A 26,456-nucleotide genomic window follows, 5' to 3' on the forward strand; every position below is an offset into this window, starting at 1 on the left:
AGTTTGAAGCCAGGGGAGATTAGTTGCCCTAGGGACGACAACAACAACAACAACAATAATAATTTTTTAAAAAATATTTGTTACCCGCCTCTCCCTCTGGATCGAGGCGGGGCACAACAGAAATGCAAACATCATACAACTAATTAAAACATCAACTTGCCCTTCTCCCATGCAGTGGAGAAGCCCTCTCTCAGGAGAATGGAATGGACAGATTCCTTGGTGCACCATGGCTGGAGCCATATCTTGGCTTGCCTTCGCTCAGACAAGCAAACACAATGACCATGTTCAGATGACACGCTAAGCCACAGTGGTTAAGCATTTTGAGCTAAGCATTATGGCTTAGCGTGTCCTGTGAACCATTCCTAACCATAGTGACTACATAACCGCAGTTTAATCACGCTCATGAACCATCTGCTGCATAGAATCATAGAATAGCAGAGTTGGAAGGGACCTACAAGGCCATCAAAAGGGTTAGTGGCTTAATCATGGCTTAGTGTGTTGTCTGAACAGGCCCAACGGGTCTAAATCTGACCACCATGTAGGTTCACTGGGTCTGTTCACTGGGTTCTGTATCATCACTAGTGTTCACTAATGTCTGTATAAGGGAAGGAAGGAACCATGAGGGAGATTTGCACATGCCAGGTGTTTATTATTTTATTTATATCCTGCCTTTTTTTCCTCCAAGGAACCCAAGGCTAGGGTGACCATATGAAAAGGAGGACAGGGCTCCTGTATCTTTAACAGTTGCACAGAAAAGGGAATTTCAGCAGGTGTCATTTGTGTATATGGAGACCCTGGTGAAATTCTCTCTTCATCACAACAGTTAAAGCTGCAGGTGCCTTGCTCTCTTTTAAATCTGGTCACTCTAGCATAGCTCCTGCACCTTTAACTGTTGTGATGAAGAGGGAATTTCACCAGGTTCTCCATATATACAAATGACACCTGCTGAAATTCCCTTTTCTATGCAACTGTTAAAGATACAGGAGCCCTGTCCTCCTTTTCATATGGTCACCCTACCCAAGGCGGCATGCATAATCCTCCTCCTCTCCGTTTTTATCCTCACAACAACAACCCTGTGAGGCAGGTTGGGCTGGGAGTCTGTGACTGGCCCAAAGTCACCCAGTGGGTTTCCATGGCTGAGTGGAGACTAGAACCCGGATCTCCCGACTCCCAGTCCAACACTTTAGCCACTACACCACACTGCTGTTTGCCTTATTTTTCCTCTTTCAGTTACTGGGACTCACTACAAACAGCAGAGACTTTTCAGGGAGGATGGGAAAGCCACGTGTATCTCGGTCAATGCATTGTCGAAGCCGAACTTTGGCCCATTGTGGTTGTGCAGTTGGCATGACCATAGGAGCCGTCCCTTCAGGCTACACCATGAGTAACCTTTCACTTATCACTTGAAGGAAAAACAAACACAGATGCCAAGTACGGAGAAAGATCAGCAGAAAACGACGGGGAGCCTTCAACGGTTGCCGCAAAAGACAGAGTCAACCAAGCCTTCCACTTTTGACTTCCCGAGACCTGAGGACGGGTAAGTGCAACAAAACCTTTGCAGTTTGGACACTCTGCAAACATATCCAGATGTTGTGTAAACCTTCCTTTGCTACAAAATTATGAAAACTCGCAGACAGGGCAAGCTTAGGGTCCATGGCATGGCATCTGGGGTGGGGGGCACTGAGCAGGAGGTTATCTGCCAGACTCCACCCTCTTACCGGACTCCTCCAACATCCCTAAACATGTAAATTAGGGTACAAATCCCTTGTACCCTAATTCTCCAAACACTGAGCCTTCCAGAGGTGCATGCATAGGGTGACCCTATGAAAAGGAGGACAGGGCTCCTGTATCTTTAACAGTTGTATTGAAAAGGAAATTTCAGCAGGTGTCATTTGCATATATGGGGAACCTGGTGAAATTTCCTCTTCATCACACCAGTTAAAGCTGCAGGTGCCCTGCCCCCTTTTAAATCTGGTCACTCTAGCATAGCTCCTGCAGCTTTAACTGTTGGGATGAAGAGAGAATTTCACCAGGTTCTCTTTATATACAAATGACACCTGCTGAAATTCTCTTTTCTATGCAAATGTTAAAGATACAGGAGCCCTGTCCTCCTTTTCATATAGTCACCCTATGCATGCATTATCCACGGTTTCCTTGGAATGAGGTACTGGAGGCTTACAGTCATTTTTTGGTGATGTATGGTCTGTATGTACACAGATAGCCGTCTGCCAGGTATGCTTTAGGATGGACAGGGCCGGCACTACCATTAGGCCAATTAGGCAGCTGCCTAGGGCGCAGACCTCAGAGGGGCGCAGTACTGACCTTTAAGGGTCACAATTTTATTCAAATTAGCTCTTTTAACTTTGTGCTTCCAATGGCGGAGGTATGCATTATACCAAGTGTCCTTTAGCTCAAAATGATTTCTGTGCCAAATATTTTCTTTTGTATTTGCGAAAGATAATCCAAAGATTGATTATTATTTATTCTTGCAATTTGAAATAAATTTAGCAGTTTCAAGTTTTGTGCTTTTTATTTTTTCTACAAAATATCTGTCCTTAAAAATTGAAGTTGGCAATTTTTCAGGGTGGTGGGGTGGTGCAAGTAGCTTGCCTTGCCTAGGGTGCAAAATAGTCTGGCGCCAGCCCTGAGGGTGGATTCCTGCATTGAGCTGGGGGTTGGACTCGATGGCCTTATAGGCCCCTTCCAACTCCACTATTCTATGATTCTATGTATACAGCAGGTTGACCATAGATATGGATTCCAGCAGTCACACTTCAGCAGTCACACTTCAGGTTCCTAGCAGGGCTTTTGCACCTTAAAGATCTTCCAGAGCTCCAGCTAAGCTCTCTCACCTCCAGCCTGATCTTGCCTGGGTTTCTCGGATGCCATAAACCCAGGCTACTGCCTTTGTCAAGACCCCAGGTGGGCAAACCATGCCCCATGGTCACCCCATTGGCTGCTCTCTGTGCAGGCCTGGGGAGTCCCACCCCAAGGCATCCCAAGGCATCCATCCAGACCAGCCCCAAAACTCATTACAGGACCCTGCAAGGGAGCTACACTTATTTACTCTTACATACCAAGATGGCAAGCTGCATGAATCAGTCACTTCAAAGGGTTTTTGTAGCTGGCACGCACACCTCCCCAAACTTTACCTTCAAAGTGTAAATGTTTTTTCTCTCTCTCTCTCGGCCACTTAGCAAAAACATTATTCTGTTTACTCAACGTATCTCTGTTCCTTTTTTCAGCACATCGCACACACACGCAAACACACACTGCCAAACATTACATTTTCAAAGCATCTAGCAGAATTTCCTGGGACTTCCCAGCAAAAAGACTAGATTCACGGAATGCTTACTTCTATGCATACCAACATATAGAAATATATAGAAACATCAGCCTTCCTGAACAATACCATGAAGAACAGGGGTGGGTAGAAAGTAGATCTGGAACTATTGCTAGCTTTCTAGGTAGCTGTAGATCAGCAAAGGTTTCTGACTGCAAATGATTTAGCTAGAGCAGTGGTAGAACAACTCCCTTCTGGGGGGGATGTGCTTCCGGGTGAACGGGTAGCAGCGGAATCTGTAAGCTCTGGTCTCAAATAAACTTTGGAAAGCTATTAATCTCACCCCAAGCAAGATAAAGTGAGTACAAAGAGGGATTCTTGTATCGGAAAGCCTACAGCAGCTGAAAGTTGAGAAAAAACTGACTGCTGATAAACAATTACTTTCACTTTCCGAGCTTCGGGAGTTGTTGGGGAAATGCCAGGGGAAATGCCAGGGGAAATGCCAGGGGGGGGGGAAACTCTCCCTGCTTGGATAAGAGGCAGACCCCAAGATAAACCCTCGGATCGTATAGTAGCCAGACTTGGCAGGATTGACTCGGGGATGAAAAGTGGAAACGCTAGAAATAATAATAATACCAAGGACTCACAAACAACTGGAAAGGGGAAAGAAGGTGGGGCTAGCCTGCCTGGAACAGCAATTAGATCTAAAAAGCAAGAGGAAGAAATGCAGATGGAGCAGATGCTGGTGAGCATCAAGGGAAAGAACAACTCCCTTCCTCTAAATTATTCTGACCTAAGAACAAATGGAGAAACCAGGGGTTAAAAATTGGGCGGTGGGTCCTTCTGCAACCAGAGCCCCTCCTCTTCTCATGGGTAGATCCTGGATCCAACCCGGTGTCTTTTGCACCAGTCTCTGGTTAATGGATTACAGGTATCTAGTAAAAATTAATGGAGATTCCACAAGCCTGCCAACAAATGGTGTACAACAGATCCTTTCTGATATGAGTATGGGATATATCAGATAAAGAGGAAGATCATCAACATATGTCAGTCTTTAGAAACTAACTGAACTTCAACTTGGAAGCTTTTCTTTTGACAGTGATACTTTTGATACTGGGATTTGGTTCAGTAAAATCATTATGGTTTCATTTCACCGCGTGAATAATTTGCATTTAATTATTTGCTTTTGTGGTTTGGTATGCTGAGAAATTAATCAACTACTATGATTCGTGTTAGCTCCAACCTTCCCTCCTGTTTTATCATATAAATAGATAAAATGGAAAGACACCAATGAGGAACATGAAATCATCTGGTCCATAAAGGACTAGGTGGGAGGGGGCAATTTCTCCCCGAATCGATTATAGTTCTGCACCCTGAATTAGATAGTAGCAAGTTGGCATGCTTTAATCAATTTGATCGTGGGCTTTAGGGTGGATTCCTGCATTGAGCAGTGGGTTGGACTCGATGGCCTTGTAGACCCCTTCCAACTCTGCTATTCTATGATTCTATGATTAATTCCCTAAAACCTTAACCATAATAATTATTTGTGGCTTTCTATGGTGAATATGTTTTTTTAGCGAAATAGTTATATTCACTGCTGTTCTGCTGACAATTCACATATGAGTTCCACTGGAGCTGAGTCAAAACTTCCCAGAAGACATTTTTTTCTAAAAACATGTCTGGGTTCCCCCCCCCCCTTTCTCATCTGTCACCCCTAGAAAAAGAAGGTCACTCTGCAAGATGTTCTCTGCATACTCTGAGCCATATTTTTGTGAGGTGTCCACCATTTCTGTACATACACACCATATGGTCCTAGAACAATGCTAGGTCTGGGACCTTGTTGAAGATATAAGATGGTGAGTACAGCAGGATTGATATTACTGCTTTATAACGGCATTGAAGTGCACTGACAACTCTTGGGGCCCATGACACATGTCATATACCATCTTTAAGAATACAAGAAGAGCCCTGCTGGATCAGACCAAGGGTCCATCTAGTCTAGCACTCTGTTCACACAGTGGCCAACTAGCCATCAGCCAGGGATGAACAAGCAGGACATGGTGCAACAGCACCCTCCCGCCCATGTTCCCCAGCAACTGGTGCACACAGGCTTATTGCCTCAAATACTGGACATAGCACACAACCATCAGGGCTAGTAGCCATTGATAGCCTTAGCCTCCAGGAATTTATCCAACCCCCTTTTGAAGCCATCCAGATTGGTGGCCATTGCTACATCTTGTGGTAGTGAGTTCCATAATCTTTAAACCGCATTCATGGTGTTATACCTTGCTTGATGTAGTTCTGGCCCAGGTTGTTAATACAGTTGCTGCTTTGGCAACACTCCCCACCCCAAAAAAAGGGGGGGGAACCACAGTTAATGATGAATCCCACTCCTGAGAACGTGCTTGAAGCCCACCCCTGCAAAACAACCCCAGAGTGGTTGTATGAATATTGTATTGTATTGAATATTGTATGTTATACAATACAATATGAATATTGCATTTTATATTATGGTTTTATACTGTTGTTTTATACTTTGAATGTTTTTAATTTTTGTGAACTGCCCGGAGAGCTCCAGCTATTGGGCGGTATAGAAATGTAATAAATAAATAAATAAATAAATAAATACAGCTCTAGCTTTGCATACTCACTACTACCTGGCTGTGCTACCCATAGAGGGGAAATCATCCATGGGTAAAGTACGAGTATGAAAGATGCTGTGTTGAGGTTCTGGTAACATTATAAATATGAAATTCTGGTGGGGAGAGGCTAGACAAAAATGGGGGAGATTATTTAAACACACACACCATTTTTCCCCATTTCCCCCCAAGCCTTCACATCACTGTAAGATGCACATATGGTTACATTGAAACTGATTTCAAGCCAGATATCTAATCATTTAAATAATAATCATCCTGTGTTGCTTGACAGTTGTAAATATTAGGGGATCTCTTTTAGAACAAGGCGATACTCACAGAACTCCACCAGCAGGTACTTTGATTCATTCAGGGCCTTCTCAAAGTTGCTCTTTTGCAGGACCAAAACGTGATCCTCTTCTCTGATTTGGGAGGATTTGTCTTTCTTGGGTTTCTTCTCCGTTGGGCTGATGGTCCCTTCCGCTGGAGAGAAAGAGAGAGATGCTAGCCCAAGGAGGAGAAAGAGCCACGGACTTGTCATGGTGTCCTTCCAACACATTGCAGGCGCTGAACAAGAGGAAGAAAGGGAAACGGAGTCAACTCGCTGTGGTTAAAAACTGCCCGTTCCCTTATCACTAGACCCACGTGGCTGAATTCCCACACAATTAGATATAGAAAGAACAGCGGTTTTCTGCAAACAGAAGTGACTTTGCTCGCCATCTGAAATGTTAGGGCTGCTAATAGTTGGCTTGATTAATGAGAGAGAAAGAGAAGGAGAGGAAAGTTGGAAGCTTGTCTTGGTCCAGTTTCATTTGAAACCATGGAGATGACAATAGGAAGGAAGGAAGGAAGCCAACACCGAAAGACAAAGGATCTGGCAGATAACAGTCACCTTCAGAAAGTACCTGGAAAGAGCCATGCATGCAAAAACACACATGGTGAGCTAGGGAACAATTAAAGTAAAAAAAGGGGGCTTCGTGTGTGTGTGTGTGTGTGTGTGTGTGTTGATTTATAGATTGTTTTATTGCATTTCTATACTGCCCAATAGCCAAAGCTCTCTCGACAGTTCACAAAAATTAAAACCCTGAAATACTATTCACGGGACAAAACAAGCCACAATATAAAAGTAGAACCAGGATAAAAACCGATCAGCGATGCAGAGATTTACATCGATTTAAAACAGCAAAGTTAAAAGAGTAAGGAGGTGAACTGTTAAAAGACTGAGAAAATAAAAAGGGGTTTACCTGGCGTTGAAAGGAGTATAATGTAGGTGCTGGGTAAATCCGTCTAGGGAGCTCATTCCACAGCCGGGGTGCCACAGCAGAGAAGGGCCTCCTCCTGGTAGCCACCTGCCTCACTTCCTTTGGCAGGGGTTCACGGAGAAGAACCCCTGAAGATGATCTTAGGGTCTGGGCAGGTACATATGGGAGGAGGCGATCCTTCAGATAACCTCGCCCCAAGCTGTGTACATAATCGGTCATAGTGTAAGCTCTAATATCAGCATTGTTGTTTTCTTTTCATAAAGACATTCCAGGCCTAGCAGCGGGGATAGATTCAGGGCCATCTAGTTCCTTGTTTAATTTCATAAGAGGGATGTTAACATGAAGGGGGAGATCTACATTCCAACACACACACAGTGGACATGCCTCCTGGCTTGCAAGAGTGCAATGAAATACCTAGAAGGAGATTGCTCCCTGTTATTGTGCCCGTCCTTCCTCACCCACCTTTCCATTTTCCAATCCTGTATTGTTACACTCACACAAATTGCTCACGCACCCCTGTTCTTCTGAATCAACTCATGATTTGATCAGCGATCTTATTCTACACAGAAGCAAAACCAGAAAAGTTTATTTAAGTAGTTTTCCTTACATATTTCAGGTTCTAAAATCTAGAGTGATTCGATGTGACCAATCGCCATCTAGTGTGCATTTGGAAAACAGCATTGGCATTGAATGGTCACTTTTAATTCCAGGCCTAGGTGGCCATGTGTCCTCTTTTGCAGAGGGCAGGCCCCTATTTGAAGGGTGGCAAGAAGACCACCCTATATTCGAAAGACAGATCACATTTTTCTCCCTCTCCCATGATACTAGAACCCAGTGGGGTCATCCCATGAAGCTGATTGGTGGGAGATTCAGGGCAGATAAAATAGGGTGACCCTATGAAAAGGAGGACCAGGGCTCATGTATCTTTAACAGTTGTACTGAAAAGGGAATTTCAGCAGGTATCATTTATATATATGGGGAACCTGGGGAAATTCCCTCTTCATCACAACAGTTAAAGCTCCAGGTGCCCTGCCCTCTTTTAAATCTGGCCACTCTAGTATAGCTCCTGCAGCTTTAACTGTGGTAATGAAGAGGGAATTTCACCAGATTCTCCATATATACAGATGACACCTGCTGAAATTCCCTTTTCTATGCAGCTGTTAAAGATACAGGAGCCCTGTCCTCATTTTCATAGGGTCACCCTAGATAAAAGGAAGGACTTCTTCACACAGATGTCAAACTATGGAATTCACTGCCACAGAATGTGAATGTGTGTGTGTGGGGGGGGGAACAGAACTGATCAATTCATTCACCCAGGGCTTTGAGTGCTTATCTCTTCAAAATCTCAGTTTGGAATCCTTTGTATTCCACCAACTTAGGGCACAATCCTATGTGTGTTTGGGACAGAAAGAAATTTTAGCAATCTCATCATTCTCCAGCCAGCTGTACTGGCTAGGGAATGCTGGGAGTTGTAGGATTTTTTTTCTGTCTAAGCATGCATAGGATTCTACCCCTTGCTGCTTAATTTGGATTCCCACCTCTTTTTTCCTGGCAGGCTCCTCATGTTTAGGGTGACCATGTGGAAAGGAGGACAAAGCTCCTGTATTTTTAACAGTTGAATAGAAAATGGCATTTCAGCAGGTGTCATTTGTGTGCATGCAGCACCAGGTGAAATTCCCTCTTTATCACAACAGTTAAAGCTGCAGGAGCTATACTAGAGTGATCAGATACAAAAGAGGGTAAGGCTCTTGCAGCTTTAACTGTTGTGATAAAGAGGGAATTTCACTAGGTGCTGCATGCACACAAATGACACCTGCTGAAATTCCCTGTTTCTATACAACTGTTAAAGATACAGGAACCCTGTCCTCCTTTCCATATGGTCACCCTACTCATGTTTAGCAGCTGCAGCTTGGGTAGGCACGATATGATCCTCTCCGTGCTGAGAACAGCTTTATTTATTGAATTGGGCCAATGTGGATTGGTGAGGATTTTGTTCAGACTGTTTTTTATTGAGTAGAAACTAACAAAACCCACAAATCTCTTTGCAAACAGGCTGGAAGGAACTTATGCATGGCGGTGAAACTGACAGGTTCTTTCATGCCTATTCAGGGTTCTACTTTTTCCTCCCAATGCCAATGCAGGGAACAAAGCAGACTGACACTTTCAAGTCACCTTATGAGCTGGTGCCATGAAGAACTTGTCCAAATGCTTCCGGGATCTGCAGTCAACCCACACATTATTTCGTCAAGCCAAGAGATTCCTGGCCTCTCCCATCGCCTCACACTATGAAAGCATAAACCGGGGTGAACAGGAAGTGCCCGAATACTTTAATTTTGCAAGTGACGTTATGGATAAGTGGACCCAAGTGGAAAAGGTAGGGCTTTGATTGTTTTGGGGACAGGTCTGTGACTGGGAGGAAAACAGGACATCCATAGGTGTGTTTTGAGGTCTCCCTGAGGCTCAGAGAAACCTGTGGCTTCACACACTGATGGGTCCTTCAAACAAAAAGACTGGGGGACAAACTACATGTTTCATTTATTGTGTAGCACATAGCAGAGGATGATCTCTTTTTTTTTACTCTAGAGTAAGTCCATGGGCCCCCAATTTTTATTCGGACCCCCATTAGGCTGACTATATGAAAAGGAGGACAGGGCTCCTGTATCTTTAACAGTTGAATAAAAAAGGGAATTTCAGCAGATGTCATTTGTATGCTTGCAGGACCTGGTGAAATTTCCTCTTCATCATACCAGTTAAAGCTGCAGGAGCTATACTGTGGCCAGATTTAAAAGAGGGTAGGGCACCTGCAGCTTTAACTGGTATGATGAAGAGGAAATTTCACCAGCTCCTGCAAGCATACAAATGACACCTGCTGAAATTCCCTTTTCATTACAACTGTTAAAGATGCAGTAGCCCTGTCCTCCTTTTCATATGGTCACCCTACCACCATGCACCTGGAGGGGAGAACCAAATCTTTCTTCCTCCCCGCCACCATTTTTCTCCTGAATCTGGTAATCAGGAATGAGATGAACACGAGCTCTTCATTAATTTATGTATATTTTCAACAGACACGTGGTCGCACTCACGCTTGAATTCGGAGCTTCGATCAGGGCCCACAAGCATGTTTTGTGAGCAAAAGCGAAGTTTGCATACATCTCTCATTTTAACTTCTTGAGTTTTCTGGTAGGATGGGAAGAGGCCTCAGAATCCAGCCTTCTGGTGGGTGAGTGATCAGATGAAAGAGGTGAAGTGGAGCTTTGAAGAACTGGGGATCTTGTCCCGAAAAACCGCCAACATGCTCACTGGTCCTTGCGGCTTGCAAAGAGGCGACAGGATCATGACGGTTTTACCCCGGGTACCGGAGTGGTGGTTACTGGTCTTGGCTTGTATACGAACAGGTTGGTAAATATTACAGAGGAGAAACTCTACATCAGATGAATCCAAGGGGCAATCACAATATCAGGCAAACGCATAAAATGAAGCCTCTGCAGGTTCACTTACATGAAAAGCAGTTTTGGGGGGTTGCACCTTTTGAGTGAAGGGGTTGCTGTACTGGCAGGAGCCGCTGTTGTGCAAAATTGCTTCCTCAGCTGCTTTGCAGATGCACATTTGCAAGAGTAATTTTACATTTGGCACCTTGGAGGGGTTACGGGGGGGGGGGGAGAGAATAGACAGAGGGCTGGTATATATGTAGCTGGTGGGGGAAAGAGATACGAATTCCCCTCCCCTTGCTGTTCTGCTGAGAATCACAAGCTCCCAAGATGCTTTTCATTTAAAAAAAGAAATTGGTCAGGGCTTTATCACATTGATCTGAGTATAACAGATCTGGGTCCAATTAATATACCAAAGCCCAAATCAGAATTATATTGATATAAACTGGGAATAGAGCGTAGCGATCCCTTCCTTTAATTGAGGTGATGTCTACTGACAATGTAGATTCATGTACGCTCATTTATCAACACCCACTGCAGACAAGATGTCACCTCCTCTAATAGCATCCCTCCTTTCAGTGTGGTGCAAAGTACTATCTTCTCTACTAAAGAGGGTGCAAACAATTTATACATCTCTCAGGTGGCCAATTGAACAAAAACTGCTGCCTTCTCCAATGAGAAGTCTTGGCAGCGAACAAACCTAGACTAACCATCTAAGTGTTACAAGATGAAGAAAACACTCTCGACAGCTTTATTTATCATTTATTTTATTACATTTCTATATATCATCCAATATTGGGATCTCCACTCACTTCTTTCCCTGCTTGTTTCCTAGGCGTTGTTTTTATTCCAGGAACATCCTTGCTAACAGCGAAAGACATTTCCTACAGGCTCCAGGCTTCCAAGGCCAAATGCATTGTTGTCAGTGAAGCGTCAGCTCCCGCAGTGGACTCTGTCATGTCAGAATGCAAGTTTCTGCAAACCAAGCTGATGGTGTCTGATAGCAGCAGAGATGGCTGGCTGAACTTCAAGGACTTATTTGAGTGGGTATTCCACTAGGCACTGCTTTTGAAAGAACATGAAACAAGTCCAACATAGATTGGTTAGATTGCCATTGGATGAGAACTGATGTTGTCGTCGGCCAATACGAGAACTGGGGGTGGTCCCTTAACTGGATGTGGACTAATATGCCTTAAACCCAGCTGTAATTGTGTGCAAGTCATGCCTTATTCACAAAATCTGGGTGTCTGACAGATATTTCCGCCAAGGATTGCTAAAAGTGGATTCCAGCTAGGCATGTCAAAACTCTCAGAGTTTTCATCAGCTCAACATCCCAGATTTTGGCTCATTACCCATGAACTGGCTCAATCTGCATTGAATCGAGCCAGATTGCAGATTTTCCCATTTTTTACATTTGTGTAAATGAAAATTTGTGCAAATTGCAGCCGCGATTTGCATAATTTGTGCAAACTGCAGCTGTAATTTGCGGAACTGGCACACATTTTTATTTTACACAAATAATAATTAAAAAAGCGAAATGGAAAAAGTTCCTAGATTTTTTTTTGCGGGGGAGACCCCACAACTCGGCTTACAATTGCAAGCTGAGGGAAGGGCACCGTGGAAATCCAGGGAGCCTCAAAAGGGGGTGATTTCTCAGTGACAGATATCCCTAATTCCAGCCTTTGGGGTACCATTCATGAAATATATGTCCAACTGTCAGAGAGGGAAAGGAACTGTGTGTTGATATCATGCAATGTGATTGTTTTTAAGAGCAGCACCTGCTGATCACGACTGTGTCAAGACAAAGAGCCAAGAGCCAATGGTCATCTACTTTACTAGCGGAAGTAGTGGGTCTCCCAAAATGGTGGAACAGTCCCATTGCAGTTATGGCATTGGATTTACATCCAGTGGCAGGTAATGTTTTTTAACTGTTTTTAACTTCTGTAAACCGCCCAGAGAGCTTCAGCTATAGGGCGGTATATAAATGTAAATAACAACAACAACGTCCATTGATTGCCTTCCAATAATAGCACTTCTTATGTTCTTATAGCTAAATTATGGTATTCACTACCACAAGATGTAGTGATGGTCATCCATTTGGATGGCTTTAAAAGGGGGTTGGATCAATTCCTGGAGGAGAAGGCGATCAATGGCTACCAGCCCTGATGGTTGTGTGCTGCCTCCAGTATTCGAGGCAGAGGACCAGTGTGCACCAGTTGATACAGTGCATGGGTGGGAGGGTGCTGTTGCGTCTGTGTCCCTGATTGACAGCTGGTTGGCCCTGTGTTAACAGAGTGCTAGACTAGATGGGACCAAGAAGCAGGACATGGTGCATGGATACCTCCTTTAGAGTTCTTACTGGTACTGACTGAAACTCAGAGCATATTCACTGCCCCATGACACCAGATCTACCAGCTTCCACTGGCAATCGGTTGTAATGTAGCAATGAAATGCCTGCTAAACTTGGAGCTGAAAGGCAGGAGGAAAGCACTGGAGTAGTCCAAAAGTTTTTTACTCTGTAACCCTTTTCACCCATATGGACGTAATACTTCTCAACCGACTCTCATTGTGTCCTCTAAATTGGATTTACAACACATTTGCTGAGTCATGCTGTAACACACTTTCCAGGATCTTGTAGCTCTGAATCAGCAATTGACTATGGATGTATTCTTTCCCACTGAACAGGCACTGGATGAATCTGACGCCTTCAGATATATTCTGGAATACGTCGGACATAGGATGGGTTAAGTCAGCCTGGAGCAGTGTGTTTGCTCCGTGGATTAATGGATCCTGTGTTTTTGTACATCACCTGCCGCAATTTGAGCCTGGAGTCATACTCAATGTAAGAATAACAATTTACGTGCAGGATTCAGGTTTCCGTTTACGAGAAGGGCCGTGGCTCCAAGGCAAAGCTCCTGCTTCACATGCAAAAGGTCCCAGGTGATACATGTTGGATCATCTGGTGTGACTTACAGCAGAGTTACTGTGAAGGCCTACTGAGGCGAGGTATTAAAGCCAGGCCTTAGAGGCCTGAGGTTTTTCTTTGGGAGGGGGTATCCCCGAAAGGAGTAGTTTCATTTTTCCAGTTAAGAGTAATTCCCTGGTTGAGTTTCATTTCTTCAAAGCGAGAACTGTACTTTCTGTTTTGGTGTAAGAGGGTATAAAAGAGTGAAAGAGCCAGTTAGAGAAAGGGCAGAGCTAGGAAAGACCAGACCCCAAAGAAGGAGCAGAAAGAAGCAGCTTGAAGAAGTCAAGGTGCAGCTTAGGGTAAAAGAACTTGCATTTTTGCGACTTTTATTTTCATTTAGCTCTATTGGATAAATATCTTTATTGTAATTTGGTTGTTTTAACATAGTAGAAAACTGTAGTGTTAAGCCACAAGTCTATAACCTAAACCCCACGTTACTGGGAAGGGGAAGGTAAAAGAAGGAATGTGGGACTCTTAAGGAGGCAGAGATCTTTATGGAGTTGCTCAGGGGGTCCAGGTCGTAGGAAGGAACCCTGACAGTTGCCTGATACAAAGAAAGTCTCAGATTTATCAGAGAGAATCAATCCAGGCTACAGCCCATCTAGAAGACATTCAAATTACTTTATTAATGCTTTCATTCACATCGCTGGAGGCTATCTTACCGTGTTCAACTCCATGCACCCCATTGTGTGCAAAATGGCAGCTCATTGGGGAAGCAGGTGGCTGCTTGATGGGTCCCCACAAACCGTTGGGTGGCTCACATTGGAGCGGCTGGCTGGCAAGTGTCTGGCGAATGGAGGGCGAGGTGGCCACAGGTGAGTTCACCCATCCCTAAATGCCAGTGAGAAGTATCATTGAGGAGGTATAGGATGCATACTTACCTGGGAGTAAGTCCCATTGAACTCAGTGATCTCTGAGTAGACACACACAGGGTTGAACATTAAGTGCTTTGTGGTTAAAACCGTAGCCATTTCAATACATCACTCATTCAATGAAAGTCAGGGGGATTCTACACGTAGTACTGAGGGCGCTTCCATGCGCCCCCAGTGCGGCCCCAAAGCGATCGTGTAACTTGCCTGGAGAAGAGACGAGGAAGAGGTGTCCTTGCCGCCACCGCTGCCACCCACCTACCTCTTCGCTGGCCGGGTCGGAGGTAGGTGGGTGACGGCGGCGGTGGCAAGGACGCCTCTTCCTCGTCTCTTCTCCAGGCAAGTTACACGATCGCTTTGGGGGCGCACTGGGAGTGCATAGAAGCGCCCTCAGTACTACGTGTGGAATCCCCCTCACCCTATTTATCTCACGCTTTCCGTGTTGGCAATTGATGCTTTCCAAATCCACAGGATGGGGCTGTGAGGATGTTTGTACTTTCCTTTTCTCCCTCTAGACTCTCGCACGTTACCCGGTCACCACTTTCTGCACAGCTGTGACTGCGTTCCGTATGTTGGTGCAGCACAATCTCACCAGGTACATTTTCATCATGTCACTGGAAATGTGAATACAAGATAAGAACTGAGGCAAGCTTTGATGCATGGTGATCTTTTCCTAAAGTCATCTCCTCCAGGTGTCCCACTTTATCAGGGGAAGTCCTTTTTTTGACCCTGTTAAAACACTCCCCATAATTTGCCCCCTTTTCTCCTTCGAGGGAAGCCTTGTTGTTAGTGCAACTGTGTAAGATGATGATGATGATGATGATGACGACGATGATGATATTTATTTGTATACCACCTCTTGCCCAATACTGGGCCTCAAGGCAGCCTTACAAAATTTAAAACATATACATTTTAAACCTAGGAAAAGAAATGTACCAAAAAAATTACAATATTAAAACATAAAACATTTAAAACACACACCAATTTTACAAGACTTTAACATAGATGGAGAACCAGATTTTTCTCCAAAGGCCTTCTGGAACAAAGAAGGTTTTGCCTGATTCCGAAAGCACATCAAGGAGGGAGCCAGTCTAGCTTCCCTGGGAAGAGAGTTCCAAAACACTGGAGCAACCACTGAGAAGGCCCTCTCCCATGTTCCCACCAAGCACGCCTGTGAAGTTGGTGGGACTGAAAGAAGGGCTTCTCCAGAAGGTCTCAAAGCACGGGCAGGCTCTCAAGGGAGAATACGTTCTTTCAGATAACCTGGACCCGAGCCATATAGGGCTTTATAGGTCATAACCAGCACTTTGAATTGTGCCCGGAAACAGACTGGAAGCCAATGGAGCTGTTTGGCAATGTTCAACTCCATCACTGCCCTTGCTGGGTTTCTCTGAGGAAATCTGTGAGATCGCTAATTGCCTTTCTTTTCTTATCAAGCTACAAATTCATGAGTCTGAAACACTGTGTGACCGGAGGGGAACCGCTCAACCCTGAAGTGATGGAGCGATGGAAGGCTCAAACAGGGCTGGATATCTATGAAGGATACGGGCAAACTGAAACGGTGCGTCTGTCTTCCTTCTTCAATGATCAGGTCCAGCAGCATCCCCTGAATGCAAGCCCTGTTTAGATCAAGGTTAAAGACAGCTGCCCATGAATCGGATACCATGGTAGGCTGAGAGTGGAGGTGCAGAACCTCTTCCGCCCAAGGGCCAAATTCCATTTTGGTGAACCTCTTGGAGGCCGCATTCCGGTGGTGGGTGGGGCCAAAAGTTAAAGGGGGTGGGGCCAACAATACCAGAGAATTGTAGTTGGAAGCTCTTACAGCTGATAATTCAGCCTTTGGAGAGGCATTTCAACCATTTAGAATGGAGGAGAAAAATTGCACAACAGCCAGGAAATCACCCAAAGATTGGTGGTTGGAGGCAGGGAAATGGGTCGATTTGGGGTACACCAGAGGGGCGAATGGTGACCCCCCTGGACGGCTAGATTTGGCCCTGGGCCTGAATTTCTGCAAACCTGATTTAGAAGGAATAGACGCCAACAATTTCTTGTATGATCTGCTAGTGAAACCTAGGCCGAAAGGGAGGTGTAGTCCACGTGTCTTGAGCTGGGCCAGATCTACACCATGTGTCAAATCATTACGATTCCATCATGGTAATACAATATCCTCTTGTGCATTTATACATTGTTGTGCACATGGAGAGCATCATCACACAGGCGAAAGTCATGGTTGCTTACTGTCGCTTCTCCGCCCATGTGTTCGTCCCTCATTACTTCCTCTTTTGAAAGAAGAAGTACACAACATGTCTGTGGCCCATTCAATGGGCTGTTCTGATCCTGCTGCTTCTCCTGCACACAGCAGGAGATAGAGGCAACTTCCATCTTTAAAAATCAGTCTGACTTACTGGGGTGGGGTTTTTTGTTGCGCAAAGAAGGCTAGAAGGGGCGGGAGACACACGGGAGGCAGACAACGTTGTGAGAGGGACCTGCGAAAATCCATGAGTGCCCAGTAACGAGTGTGTAATAAAACGCTCATCTGATGGAGCTCAGCGACATTTGTTGCAGTGTTTTGGATAATGGGGAATAAAAAGCAGGCAATCACACTATGAAAGTGGTATATGGAATGTGTAACTTATTGTGTTTATTGATTTATTGATTTATTAAAACATTTGTATCCAACCCTATATCACTAGGATCTCAGGGTGGCATACAGATAAAATCATACGAACAGTAGAAAACAGTATACACAGCCAAAAACAAATTAAACCATTAATCAAGCTAAAACCGGTGTAGAATTTAAAAGCAGTAGAAACAATTAAAAAAATTAAAACCATGTGCAAGCTCGGGGAATTTAGCCTGGTGCTGTGCCAGTGGTAGTGTAGATCTAGCCCTGGTTGAATGTTTTGGATGGCTCTTGGGTAGAATGCTCTCAGTGGGCCACTCCATCCATGCTCCCCTCCCTCCTCGTTCTCACCTTCCGAACCCATTCAGCACCATTTCCCAGGAATAAAAAGAGAAAGCCTAGGGAGATCACTGTTCTTTCTCCTTGCTGCACTCATTGCTTGTTTCTCAGTGATTGACAGCCAGCAAGAGCAAGGAGGAACAGCAGTGCCATGGGACTCCAGGGATCAACAGCGCATGAGCCTCAACTAATGCCTGACAATGCCGACCCATGGCGCCAACCAGATCCACACTGCCAGCCATTATCGAGCACCCCTTGATCCTGATTTAGTACTCCATTTGCGAATTTTCATAGGATAGTGTTGGCAACTGAGTTGCTGGCTTGACAAAGCTTGGCTTCCAGGACTGGTACAATGTAGGGGGAACGATCCATTCTGGTGTACATCATGATATATATACTCCTACACCAGACCTCAGCCCATCTGGTTTGCCATGTTGCCTGCTTATAGAGCATTGAAAAGGTCACCACCACCGCCACCCCCGCCAAACACCCAAATCGTATTTAGCTCTGTTTCTGTTTCTCTCTTACAGGTAACAATATGTGCTAACGTGAAAGGAATGAAAATTAAGCAGGGCTCATTGGGGAAAGCTTCACCACCATATGATGTCCAGGTACAAAGACCAGTTTAAATATAGCAGATTGGTGTTCATCTGAAGATAGGCAGAAACATTTTGCCACCTAAGGTTTTTTGTATATAGCTGGGATATAAATCAAATTCATTATCATCTTGGAAATATTATACAGTACTTTTAGCAGTGGAGGCTGGTTACTCCAATTTCTCTGGGCCTGTGAATCCTTTCTGGGTTGTAGTCAGAACCAAACAGAACTCTAAAGAAGCTGCCCAAGGTGCTGAATCCTATTTCACCTCCCCATAGATGCAATTCATAGAATCATAGAATACCAGAGTTGGAAGGGGCCTACAAGGCCATCGAGTCCAACCCCCTTCTCAATGCAAGAATCCACCCTAAAGCATCCCTGACAGATGGTTGTCCAGCTGCCTCTTGAAGGCCTCTAGTGTGGGAGAGGCCACAACCTCACCAGGCAACTGATTCCATTGTCATACTGCTCTAACAGTCAGGAAGTTTTTCCTGATGTCCAGCCAGAATCTGGCTTCCTGTAACTTGAGCCCCTTATTCCGTGTCCTGCACTCTGGGAGGATCGAGAAAAGATCCTGGCCCTCCTCTGTGTGACAACCTTTCAAGCATTTGAAGAGTGCTCCCAGTTCTTTCAGTCTCTCCTCATAGGGCTTTGTTTCCATGTCATTGGTTCCATTGTCATACTGCTCTAACAGTCAGGAAGTTTTTCCTGATATCCAACCGGACTCTGGCTTCCTGTAACTTGAGCCCATTATTCCGTGTCCAGCACTCTGGGATGATTGAGAAGAGATCCTCTCTAGTGTGGGAGAGGCCACAACCTCACCAGGCAACTGATTCCATTGTCATACTGCTCTAACAGTCAGGAAGTTTTTCCTGATGTCCAGCTGGAATCTGGCTTCCTTTAACTTGAGCCCATTATTCCATGTCCTGCACTCTGGGAGGATCGAGAAGAGATCCTGGCCCTCCTCTGTGTGACAACCTTTTCAGTATTTGAAGAGTGCTCTCATGTCTCCCCTCAATCTTCTCTTCTCCAGGCTAAACATGCACAGTTCTTTCAGTCTCTCTTCATAGGACTTTGTTTCCAGACCCCTGATCATCCTGGTTGCCCTCCTCTGAACACGCTCCAGCTTGTCTGCATCCTTCTTGAATTGTGGAGCCCAGAACTGAACACAATACTCTAGATGAGGCCTAACCAGGGCTGAATAGAGAGGAACAAGTACCTCACGTGATTTGGAAGCTATACTTCTATTAATGCAGCCCAAAATAACATTTGCCTTTCTTGCAGCCCTATCGCACTGTTGGCTCATATTCAGCTTGCGATCTACAACAATTGCAAGATCCTTCTCGTTTGTAGTATTGCTGAGCCAAGTATCCCCCATCTTGTAACTGTGCCTTTGCTTTCTATTTCCTAAATGTAGAACTTGGCATTTATCCCTATTACTTTGAATCGCTCCTTTAGAGTTCTATTTGGTGCTGACTAAAACCCAGAGTGGAGTCACAGCCCAACTGAAATCAGAGCCACTAGCCTCTGCTGATGGTTCTAGAAATTATCTGTTACTTAGTGCAATATTATAATAATAATAATAAGCAGGATGGGTATTTATTTTTATGTACTAAAAATATTTCTTGGCTGCCTTTCAGGGCAGAAGCCTTCCCAAGGTGGCATGCAAAAAATAAAAACACATAAAACCAACACAACAGAAGTACAATAAAAAATACAATTACACAATAAAAAACAGCAATAAAACGATAAAAACCAACAATAAAAGACCACTGAAACAGCAATGTCAGGAAGCAAATCAGGAAAAGGCCAGAGTAAAATGATACATTTTCTAGGCCTTCTTAAAAGCCTGGAGTGATGTAGCGTGGCCAACCACCAATGGCAACTTATTCCAGAGGTGCGGAGTTGCTGCAGAGAATCATAGAAACATAGAATCGCAGAGTTGGAAGGGGCCTACAAGGCCATCGAGTCCAACCCCCTGCTCAATGCAGGAATCCACCCTAAAGCATCCCTGACAGATGGTTGTCCAGGTTGTCCAGAAGGAAAGGCCTGTGTGTGTACAAAGGACCTTTTGCCTCTTCTCAGCTGTGTCCACGTTTAGCAGACAGAGAAAGGCTGCAGCTCACTGGTAGAGCACCTGCTTTGCATTCGGAAGGTCTCAGGTTCAATCCCTGGCATCCCCACGTAGGACTGGGGGTGGGGAAACCTGCCTGAAGCCCTGGACAGCCATTGCTACCAGTCAGTGTAACATGTACCTGTTTCCCTCAAATTATCCCCTACAGCGTAAAGCTGTTGTCATTGTTGTTGTTGCTAGCTAAATCACACCCCGGGCGGCAGCGCTCCTAAGATCCTTTACATACCAGGAAAGGGGTTAAGGGGAAGAAATGTAAAAAAAAAATCATTAAAAATCAACAGATGACCCAATCCGATTCAAATTGGGTGTGCTTAAACCTCTCCTTAATATCTATTACTGTGCCCATTTTAATGCCTTTATCTTTAAAACTTACGCAGATGTACGCATTTGTTTAATTGGTCATTTAAACCTATCAAATCCTCCTGCTGCGCCCCCAGTGGCCGCTCGGAAAACAACAAATGATTCGCTCCTAAACGGGTATCAAAATAGGACGGGTCTTTTGGCTTTATTGTGCAATTAAAGCAGGATGCCTGGGAGTACTTCACAGTCAAAGCAGATTATAAACTGGAAAACTTCGGAGTCCTTTGCACGCAATTCGCAGTGATTTTACAGAATAACCCTGGTGTGATGAAGCCTTCAGTAATGCTGGGCTAGAGGATCAAAGGTCTGACTCAATATAAGGCAGCTTTTGATATCACTGTTTTCTTTATTCCATAGAATAGACTTCTCCAGCCTAGCACCCTTCAGGTGTTTTGAGCTACACCTCCCAGGATTCCTAACCATTGGCCGTGCTGCTTGGGGCTGATGGTAATGAAAAGCCAAAACACCTGGAGGGTGCCAGGTTAGGTAAGCCTACCTTAGAACTCAGTGGGACGTCATAGAACTTAATGAGCAGTGGGTCTGATGCGTTCTCCTTCTTTTGACTCCGGTTTCCATTTCTTGATTCCACACTGGAACGAAGATTTCGGAACAAACTTTTCTGTTTTTCTGGGGGATGGGGTCTGTCTCCGTAGGGTAACTTTGTTTTTGATGATACACATGGAAATTTTGATGATACACATAGAATCATAGAATACCAGAGTTGGAAGGGGCCTATAAGGCCATCGAGTCCAACCGCCTGCTCAATGCAGGAATCCACCGTAAAGCATACCTGACAGATGCTTGTCCAGCTGCCTCTTGAAGGCCTCCAGTGTGGGAGAGCCCACAACCTCCCTAGGTCATTGCTCCATTGTCGTACTGCTCTAACAGTCAGGAAGTTTTTCCTGATGTCCAGCCGGAATCTGGCTTCCGTTAACTTGAGCCCGTTATTCCGTGCCCTGCACTCTGGGATGATCAAGATCGAGAAGAGATCCTGGCCCTCCTCTGTGTGAGAACCTTTCAAGTCCTTGAAGAGTGCTCTCATGTCTCCCCTCAGGCCCAGTTCTTTCAGTCTCTCCTCATAGGCCTTTGTTTCCACATGGGAATTTTCAATCAACGCTGATCAGCTGGAACAATATGTGCATTTCTTTCTCTTCTTTTTGTTTCTGTTTCAACAGATTGTTGACGATCAAGGCAATATTCAGCCTCCTGGGGTAGAAGGGGATGTTGCTATCAGAATCAAGCCAAAACGACCATTTTGTCTCTTCTTACAGTATATAGTAAGTATTGGGGGGAGGCGTTCTGTGTGTGCTTTCACAAGCACAGTTACTCTGTTCAGGTTTTAGATTCCTTCTATGAAAGGAGCGCTGTTTCCTAGCAGACTGAATAATGACCTCAGGCATCCAATGGAGGCTGGTGGATCCAATGTCAGTGGGGCTGTGAATCCACTGGGTTTCAATCAGAACCAGTCAGCTAGAGGAGCTCTCCAAGGGGACGAATCCTATTCCCAGACTGAGTTCAGTACCTTGGATGGCTTTTTCAGAGTTCTGACTGAAACCAGGGGAGATTCACAGTCCCACATTTCCCCCCTCTCTCATAATACTAGAGCCGAATGGGGTCATCACATGAAGCTAATTGGTGGGAGATCCAGGACAGATAAAAAAGGACTTCTTCACCCAGCTCTATGGAATTCAGTAACACGAGATGTAGTGATGGCCACCAATTTGGATGTCTTTAAAAGGCGGTTGGGTAAATTCCTGGAGGAGAAGGCTATCAATGGCTACTAGTCCTAGTGGCTATATGCTATCTCCAGTATCTGAGGTAGTAAGCCTGTATACATTAGTTGCTGGGGAGCATGGGTAGGAGAGTGCTGTTGCACCATGTCTTGCTTGTGGGCCCCTAGCCGACAGCTGGTTGGCCACTGTGCAAACAGAGTGCTGGACTAGATGGTCCCTTGGTCTTGATCCAGTATGGCTCTTCTTATGTTCTTATAGATCAGCAGACATAGGTTCAGTATTTTGCAATTGTGTCTGTCATTGCCAGGATAACCCTGAGAAGACAGCAGCCAGCGAGCGTGGGGATTTTTATATCACTGGAGACCGAGCGACCAAAGATGAAGAAGGCTACATCTGGTTCGTCGGAAGGTCGGATGATGTCATTAATTCCGCCGGGTAGGTTGAGGTCAGGGTTGTTGCTTCCTTGTTTGTTTGCTCTGCCTTCAGCCCCCAAAGGCAGGGGGGAATGACCAAATTCTCTCCTAGATACCGCATTGGCCCCTTCGAAGTGGAGAGCGCCTTGATAGAACACCCGGCTGTTTTGGAATCTGCTGTTGTCAGCAGCCCAGATCCCATCAGAGGAGAGGTAATAATGGTGATCCAGTCATTCTGCAAATCCAGTTAGAGGCACACAGGGACACATACAGTGTACTCACTTGGAAAAGAGAAATATGGGTCTATGTGGAACCACCAGGAGCCTGCCCTCGGATGTCCTCAGTGACCTGGCAGGTTAGTAGGGGAGAAGGCGCTCTCTCAGGTATCCTGGTCCCAAGTTGTTTAGAGCTTTGTACACAAGTACTAGAACTTGTGTAAAACCTGGCCCAGTAGTGAATTGACAGCCAAATAAATAAATAAATACATGTGAAATACTTTGTGAAATATTGTATATTAGTAGTATCTTCAGGCTTGGGGAAATCCCAAGTTCTGCAGACATCCAAGATAACTTCTGGGCAAACCCTAAACAGGGAACACCAAAATCAATCTAATGAGGACTGAACATGTACCACGGTGACTGACCGTTGCAGGGGAGCAGGCGGGGACTGAAAAATGCAGGAGCAATGGAATGGAATATCTCAGAAAGGGGCCTGGTTGGCTGGCTGGCTGGAATCCTGAACAGGACCTCCCCACACGTTTTATTGCAGTTCCTACTTTTCTTGGCTAATCATAATAAGTAAACCAATACAGCAAGAACACATTTATGCTGAAACCAACATTTCCCCCGAGTCATTAATGCATAGAATTGTCATCCTTTAGGTAGTGAAAGCTTTCGTCATCTTGTCCCCTGCCTTTTTATCGCATGATCCAGAAGAATTAACCAGGGAACTGCAGAATCACGTGAAGAAGGTTACTGCTCCTTACAAGTATCCTAGGAAGGTGAGTATCTTTGGAGTAGGGACTGGAAAATTGCAGCACATAAGTATGAAGGATCAAATTTGGGAAATCTCAAGTATTTGTTCAAACGTAGGCATTAAGCAAACAATCTTATGCATGCCTAAATGGAAAAAAAAAGTGCTCCCAATTTGTCCCATGCTGACTGGGGGATGCTAGCCGTTATAAAACATGCATAGGATTGCATCTCAGTTGATTTAGAGTAGATCCTTTGAAATCAGCTCCCAATACCTATTGGATCAATGAGGTATGTGTTCCAATGGCTAGCTAGACCAGTTAATAATGCTAATATGGGAGTGTTTCCCCACTAATGGCCCTCAACGCTAAAGGATATTCTAGAATATTTTAAATCCAGCCAGCCTTCTTCAACCATTTTGGACCCAAGTCAGTTTGGATATTAAGCACTTTGAATATGTCCAAGGTGGTTCACTTTGACTTGGGTCAAACGTACAGTCCCAGGCAGGATCTACACTACTGCTTTAAAATGCTGGGGCCCCGGGGCACACTCCATATACAGTTTTCAAACCATTTCCAAACTGTCATACCCTGCTTAATGTAGATGTGGTCCTACTGGTTTGTAGTACGTATTCACTCACACACACACACACTCACACACACACACACACACTTATTATTTATTTATTTATTTATTTGGATTGGCTATAAGATACTATTAACCTGACAATTCCATTAACGTAAATAGAACGAAACTCTTCTGATTTATAGTCGTTTAACTGAATTGACATGAGCGTGAAACGTGTGAGATAAATCCTTTGCTTTCCCAACCCAGGTTGAGTTTGTCCAAGATCTGCCAAAGTCGGCTGCTGGAAAAATTCAAAGAAATGTATTAAGGAAACAAGAATGGAAGAAAGCCTAGATTCAGCTGAATAATTGCAGTGGACGTATCGCCCATTCATCTGCTGTGATGGAGAAATTCCCCTTCTTGCTCCTTTACCTAAACTATTGTTTAGTTCTAATATCCCAAGCCAAGAAATCTGCACGATCAAAGAAGTTGAACTGTGCTCCTCTCCTAAAGATGCTCCCCAAATTCTCTTTGTCTGGCTTTCTTCCCAGTTTTGGGACTTCTGAATTACCTGACCTTGTTTGCAAAGTGGGACCAACGATCTGGAATGCTCCCATTTTTAAAAAAAATCCTAACGTCGTACAATGCCTGTACACAGGTCTTCAGGTTGGCCATGCTGTTTCCCTTCCCCTAAGCGCTCAATGTGCTTGACTTACATTGGCCCTGGTCAGACGACACACTAAACCGTGACTTAGAGGGCCTGTTCAGACAATACACTAAGCCATGGTTAGACTGCCAACCCTTTTGCAGCAAATGTTTAGCGAGTGTGCTTAAACTGTGGTTATGTAGCCACCATGCTTAGGAATGGTTCACACGACATCTAAGTCATGGATCACATGACACTCTTTAGTGATAATGTTTAGCTCAAACTGTTTAACCACTGTGGTTAGCATGTCATCTGACTGGCTCCAGTGTGTTGCAGAAGGGTTAGCAGCCTAACCATGGCTTAGTGTGTTGTCTGAACAGGCCCATTGACTCGATTCAGACATCACACATAAAGGCTGCAATGCTATATTCATTTACCTGGGAGAAAGACACATTGAACATAGGGTTTTTTAACATCTGAGTAGACACATGTAAGATTGTACTGCAAGGAAGATGAACTACAGCTGAAGGTGATGTCGGGAACTGACAACCAATGAATTGTAACTGACCAGCAAAGCATAATCAGAAACCCACCTTTGAAGTGTGTTTGCAAATCACAGCTCATGCTAACTAAACTTTGGTGTGATGTTTAAATTGCGGTGGATATTTATTTATATTTATGCATATAACTATAGAGCCAGTGTGGTATAGTTGCTAAGGTGTTGGACTGGGAGTTGAGAGATCCGGGTTCTAGTCCCCACTCGGCCATGGAAACCCACTGGGTGACTTTGGGCCAGTCACAGACTCTCAGCCCAACCTACCTCACAGGGTTGTTGTTGTGAGGATAAAATGGAGAGGAGGAGGAGGAGGATTATGTACACCGCCTTGGGTTCCGTGGAGGAAAAAAGGTGGGATTTAAATGTAATAAATAAATAAATAAAAATAATGATAATAAATTACATATCCTATCCTTTCGCCGGAGAGCTCAGGACTGTGTGCGGACCGGAGGCAAGGGTCTTTCCCCCTGCCACCTCCCACTTCAACATCTGCTAAGCATGCTTTAAAAAAAAAAAAAAAAAAAAGCCTGCTTTTCTGTGGTTGCTTTTATTTTGAAGGAATAGCGGCAGCTCTTGCTGGTGAGGAAAGACAATCAAACAGTAAACCATAAATGACCAATAGCAATATGACACGATTGGCGTCCACCTGGAGAAGAGAACTGACTAGACCTGGCTGAAACCCAGAGTGGAATCACAGCCCCACTTTGTGACACCGGAGAGGCGGTAGGTGCAGCCACGGCCTTCTCCCCATACCAAGGAGCAGCAAAGCTCAGAGGAGGAGCAGGCGCTGAGCCAGGGTTTTCCAAGGGGCTTCCCGGCCAGGCTCTGCTCTGCTCCAGCTTCTGCTGCGGTGCAAGAGAACCGCCCCCTCCTGGCTGCCGTGTTCCAGCAGCTGCCGGACAGCTGTTTCTCCCCTTCAAAACAAAAGTGGCCCTCTTGAGCAGCAGGGGAGCCGGGTGGCTCCAATTTCACTGGGGCTGCGATTCTATTCTGCGATTGAGTCCAAACCAGCCAGAACTCTAAAGAAGCTATCGAAAGTTCTGAACCCGGTCCCCAAAATGGATTCTTGGG

The 26,456-nt window shown here is 44.9% G+C and overlaps 2 protein-coding genes across 7 annotated transcripts in view; one reads left to right on the forward strand and one right to left on the reverse strand.

Moving 5' to 3' along the window:
- Positions 1 to 6,489, reverse strand: part of PDILT (protein disulfide isomerase like, testis expressed) — a 31,508-nt gene extending 25,019 nt beyond the window's left edge. Inside the window, exon 1 of the mRNA XM_063143519.1 lies at positions 6,259 to 6,489. Coding sequence (XP_062999589.1) covers positions 6,259 to 6,478 — 220 coding nt within the window. The 5' untranslated portion in view covers positions 6,479 to 6,489. The remainder of the gene's footprint in view (positions 1 to 6,258) is intronic.
- Positions 1,422 to 25,692, forward strand: ACSM5 (acyl-CoA synthetase medium chain family member 5). 6 transcript variants are annotated; one of them, XM_063143514.1, is made up of 15 exons: positions 1,422 to 1,537; positions 5,002 to 5,139; positions 9,323 to 9,555; positions 10,366 to 10,576; positions 11,445 to 11,652; positions 12,380 to 12,523; positions 13,295 to 13,451; positions 14,962 to 15,041; positions 15,884 to 16,007; positions 17,939 to 18,019; positions 21,675 to 21,776; positions 22,540 to 22,667; positions 22,758 to 22,857; positions 23,526 to 23,645; positions 24,451 to 25,692. In XM_063143514.1, exons 3-15 carry the CDS (start codon positions 9,370 to 9,372, stop codon positions 24,535 to 24,537), a joined length of 1,728 nt encoding a protein of 575 aa, XP_062999584.1. In that variant the 5' UTR covers positions 1,422 to 1,537; positions 5,002 to 5,139; positions 9,323 to 9,369; the 3' UTR covers positions 24,538 to 25,692. The 6 variants fall into 6 exon arrangements, with proteins under 6 accessions (XP_062999584.1, XP_062999583.1, XP_062999588.1 ...); XM_063143515.1 differs by lacking the exon at positions 1,422 to 1,537 and adding an exon at positions 2,084 to 3,641; XM_063143513.1 differs by lacking the exon at positions 5,002 to 5,139.
- Positions 25,693 to 26,456: the final 764 nt, after the last annotated feature.

Source organism: Elgaria multicarinata, chromosome 17, assembly GCF_023053635.1.
Source record: "Elgaria multicarinata webbii isolate HBS135686 ecotype San Diego chromosome 17, rElgMul1.1.pri, whole genome shotgun sequence".
Lineage (NCBI taxonomy): Eukaryota > Metazoa > Chordata > Lepidosauria > Squamata > Anguidae > Elgaria > Elgaria multicarinata.

Coding starts and splice junctions, on each gene's coding strand:
- ACSM5 (XM_063143514.1), top strand. CDS start 9,370: ATGAAGAACTTGTCCAAATGCTTCCGGGATCTGCAGTCAACCCACACA. Junction 9,556..10,365: donor AGTGGACCCAAGTGGAAAAG/GTAGGGCTTTGA, acceptor GTTTTCTGGTAG/GATGGGAAGAGGCCTCAGAA. Junction 22,858..23,525: donor CAGATCCCATCAGAGGAGAG/GTAATAATGGTG, acceptor GTCATCCTTTAG/GTAGTGAAAGCTTTCGTCAT.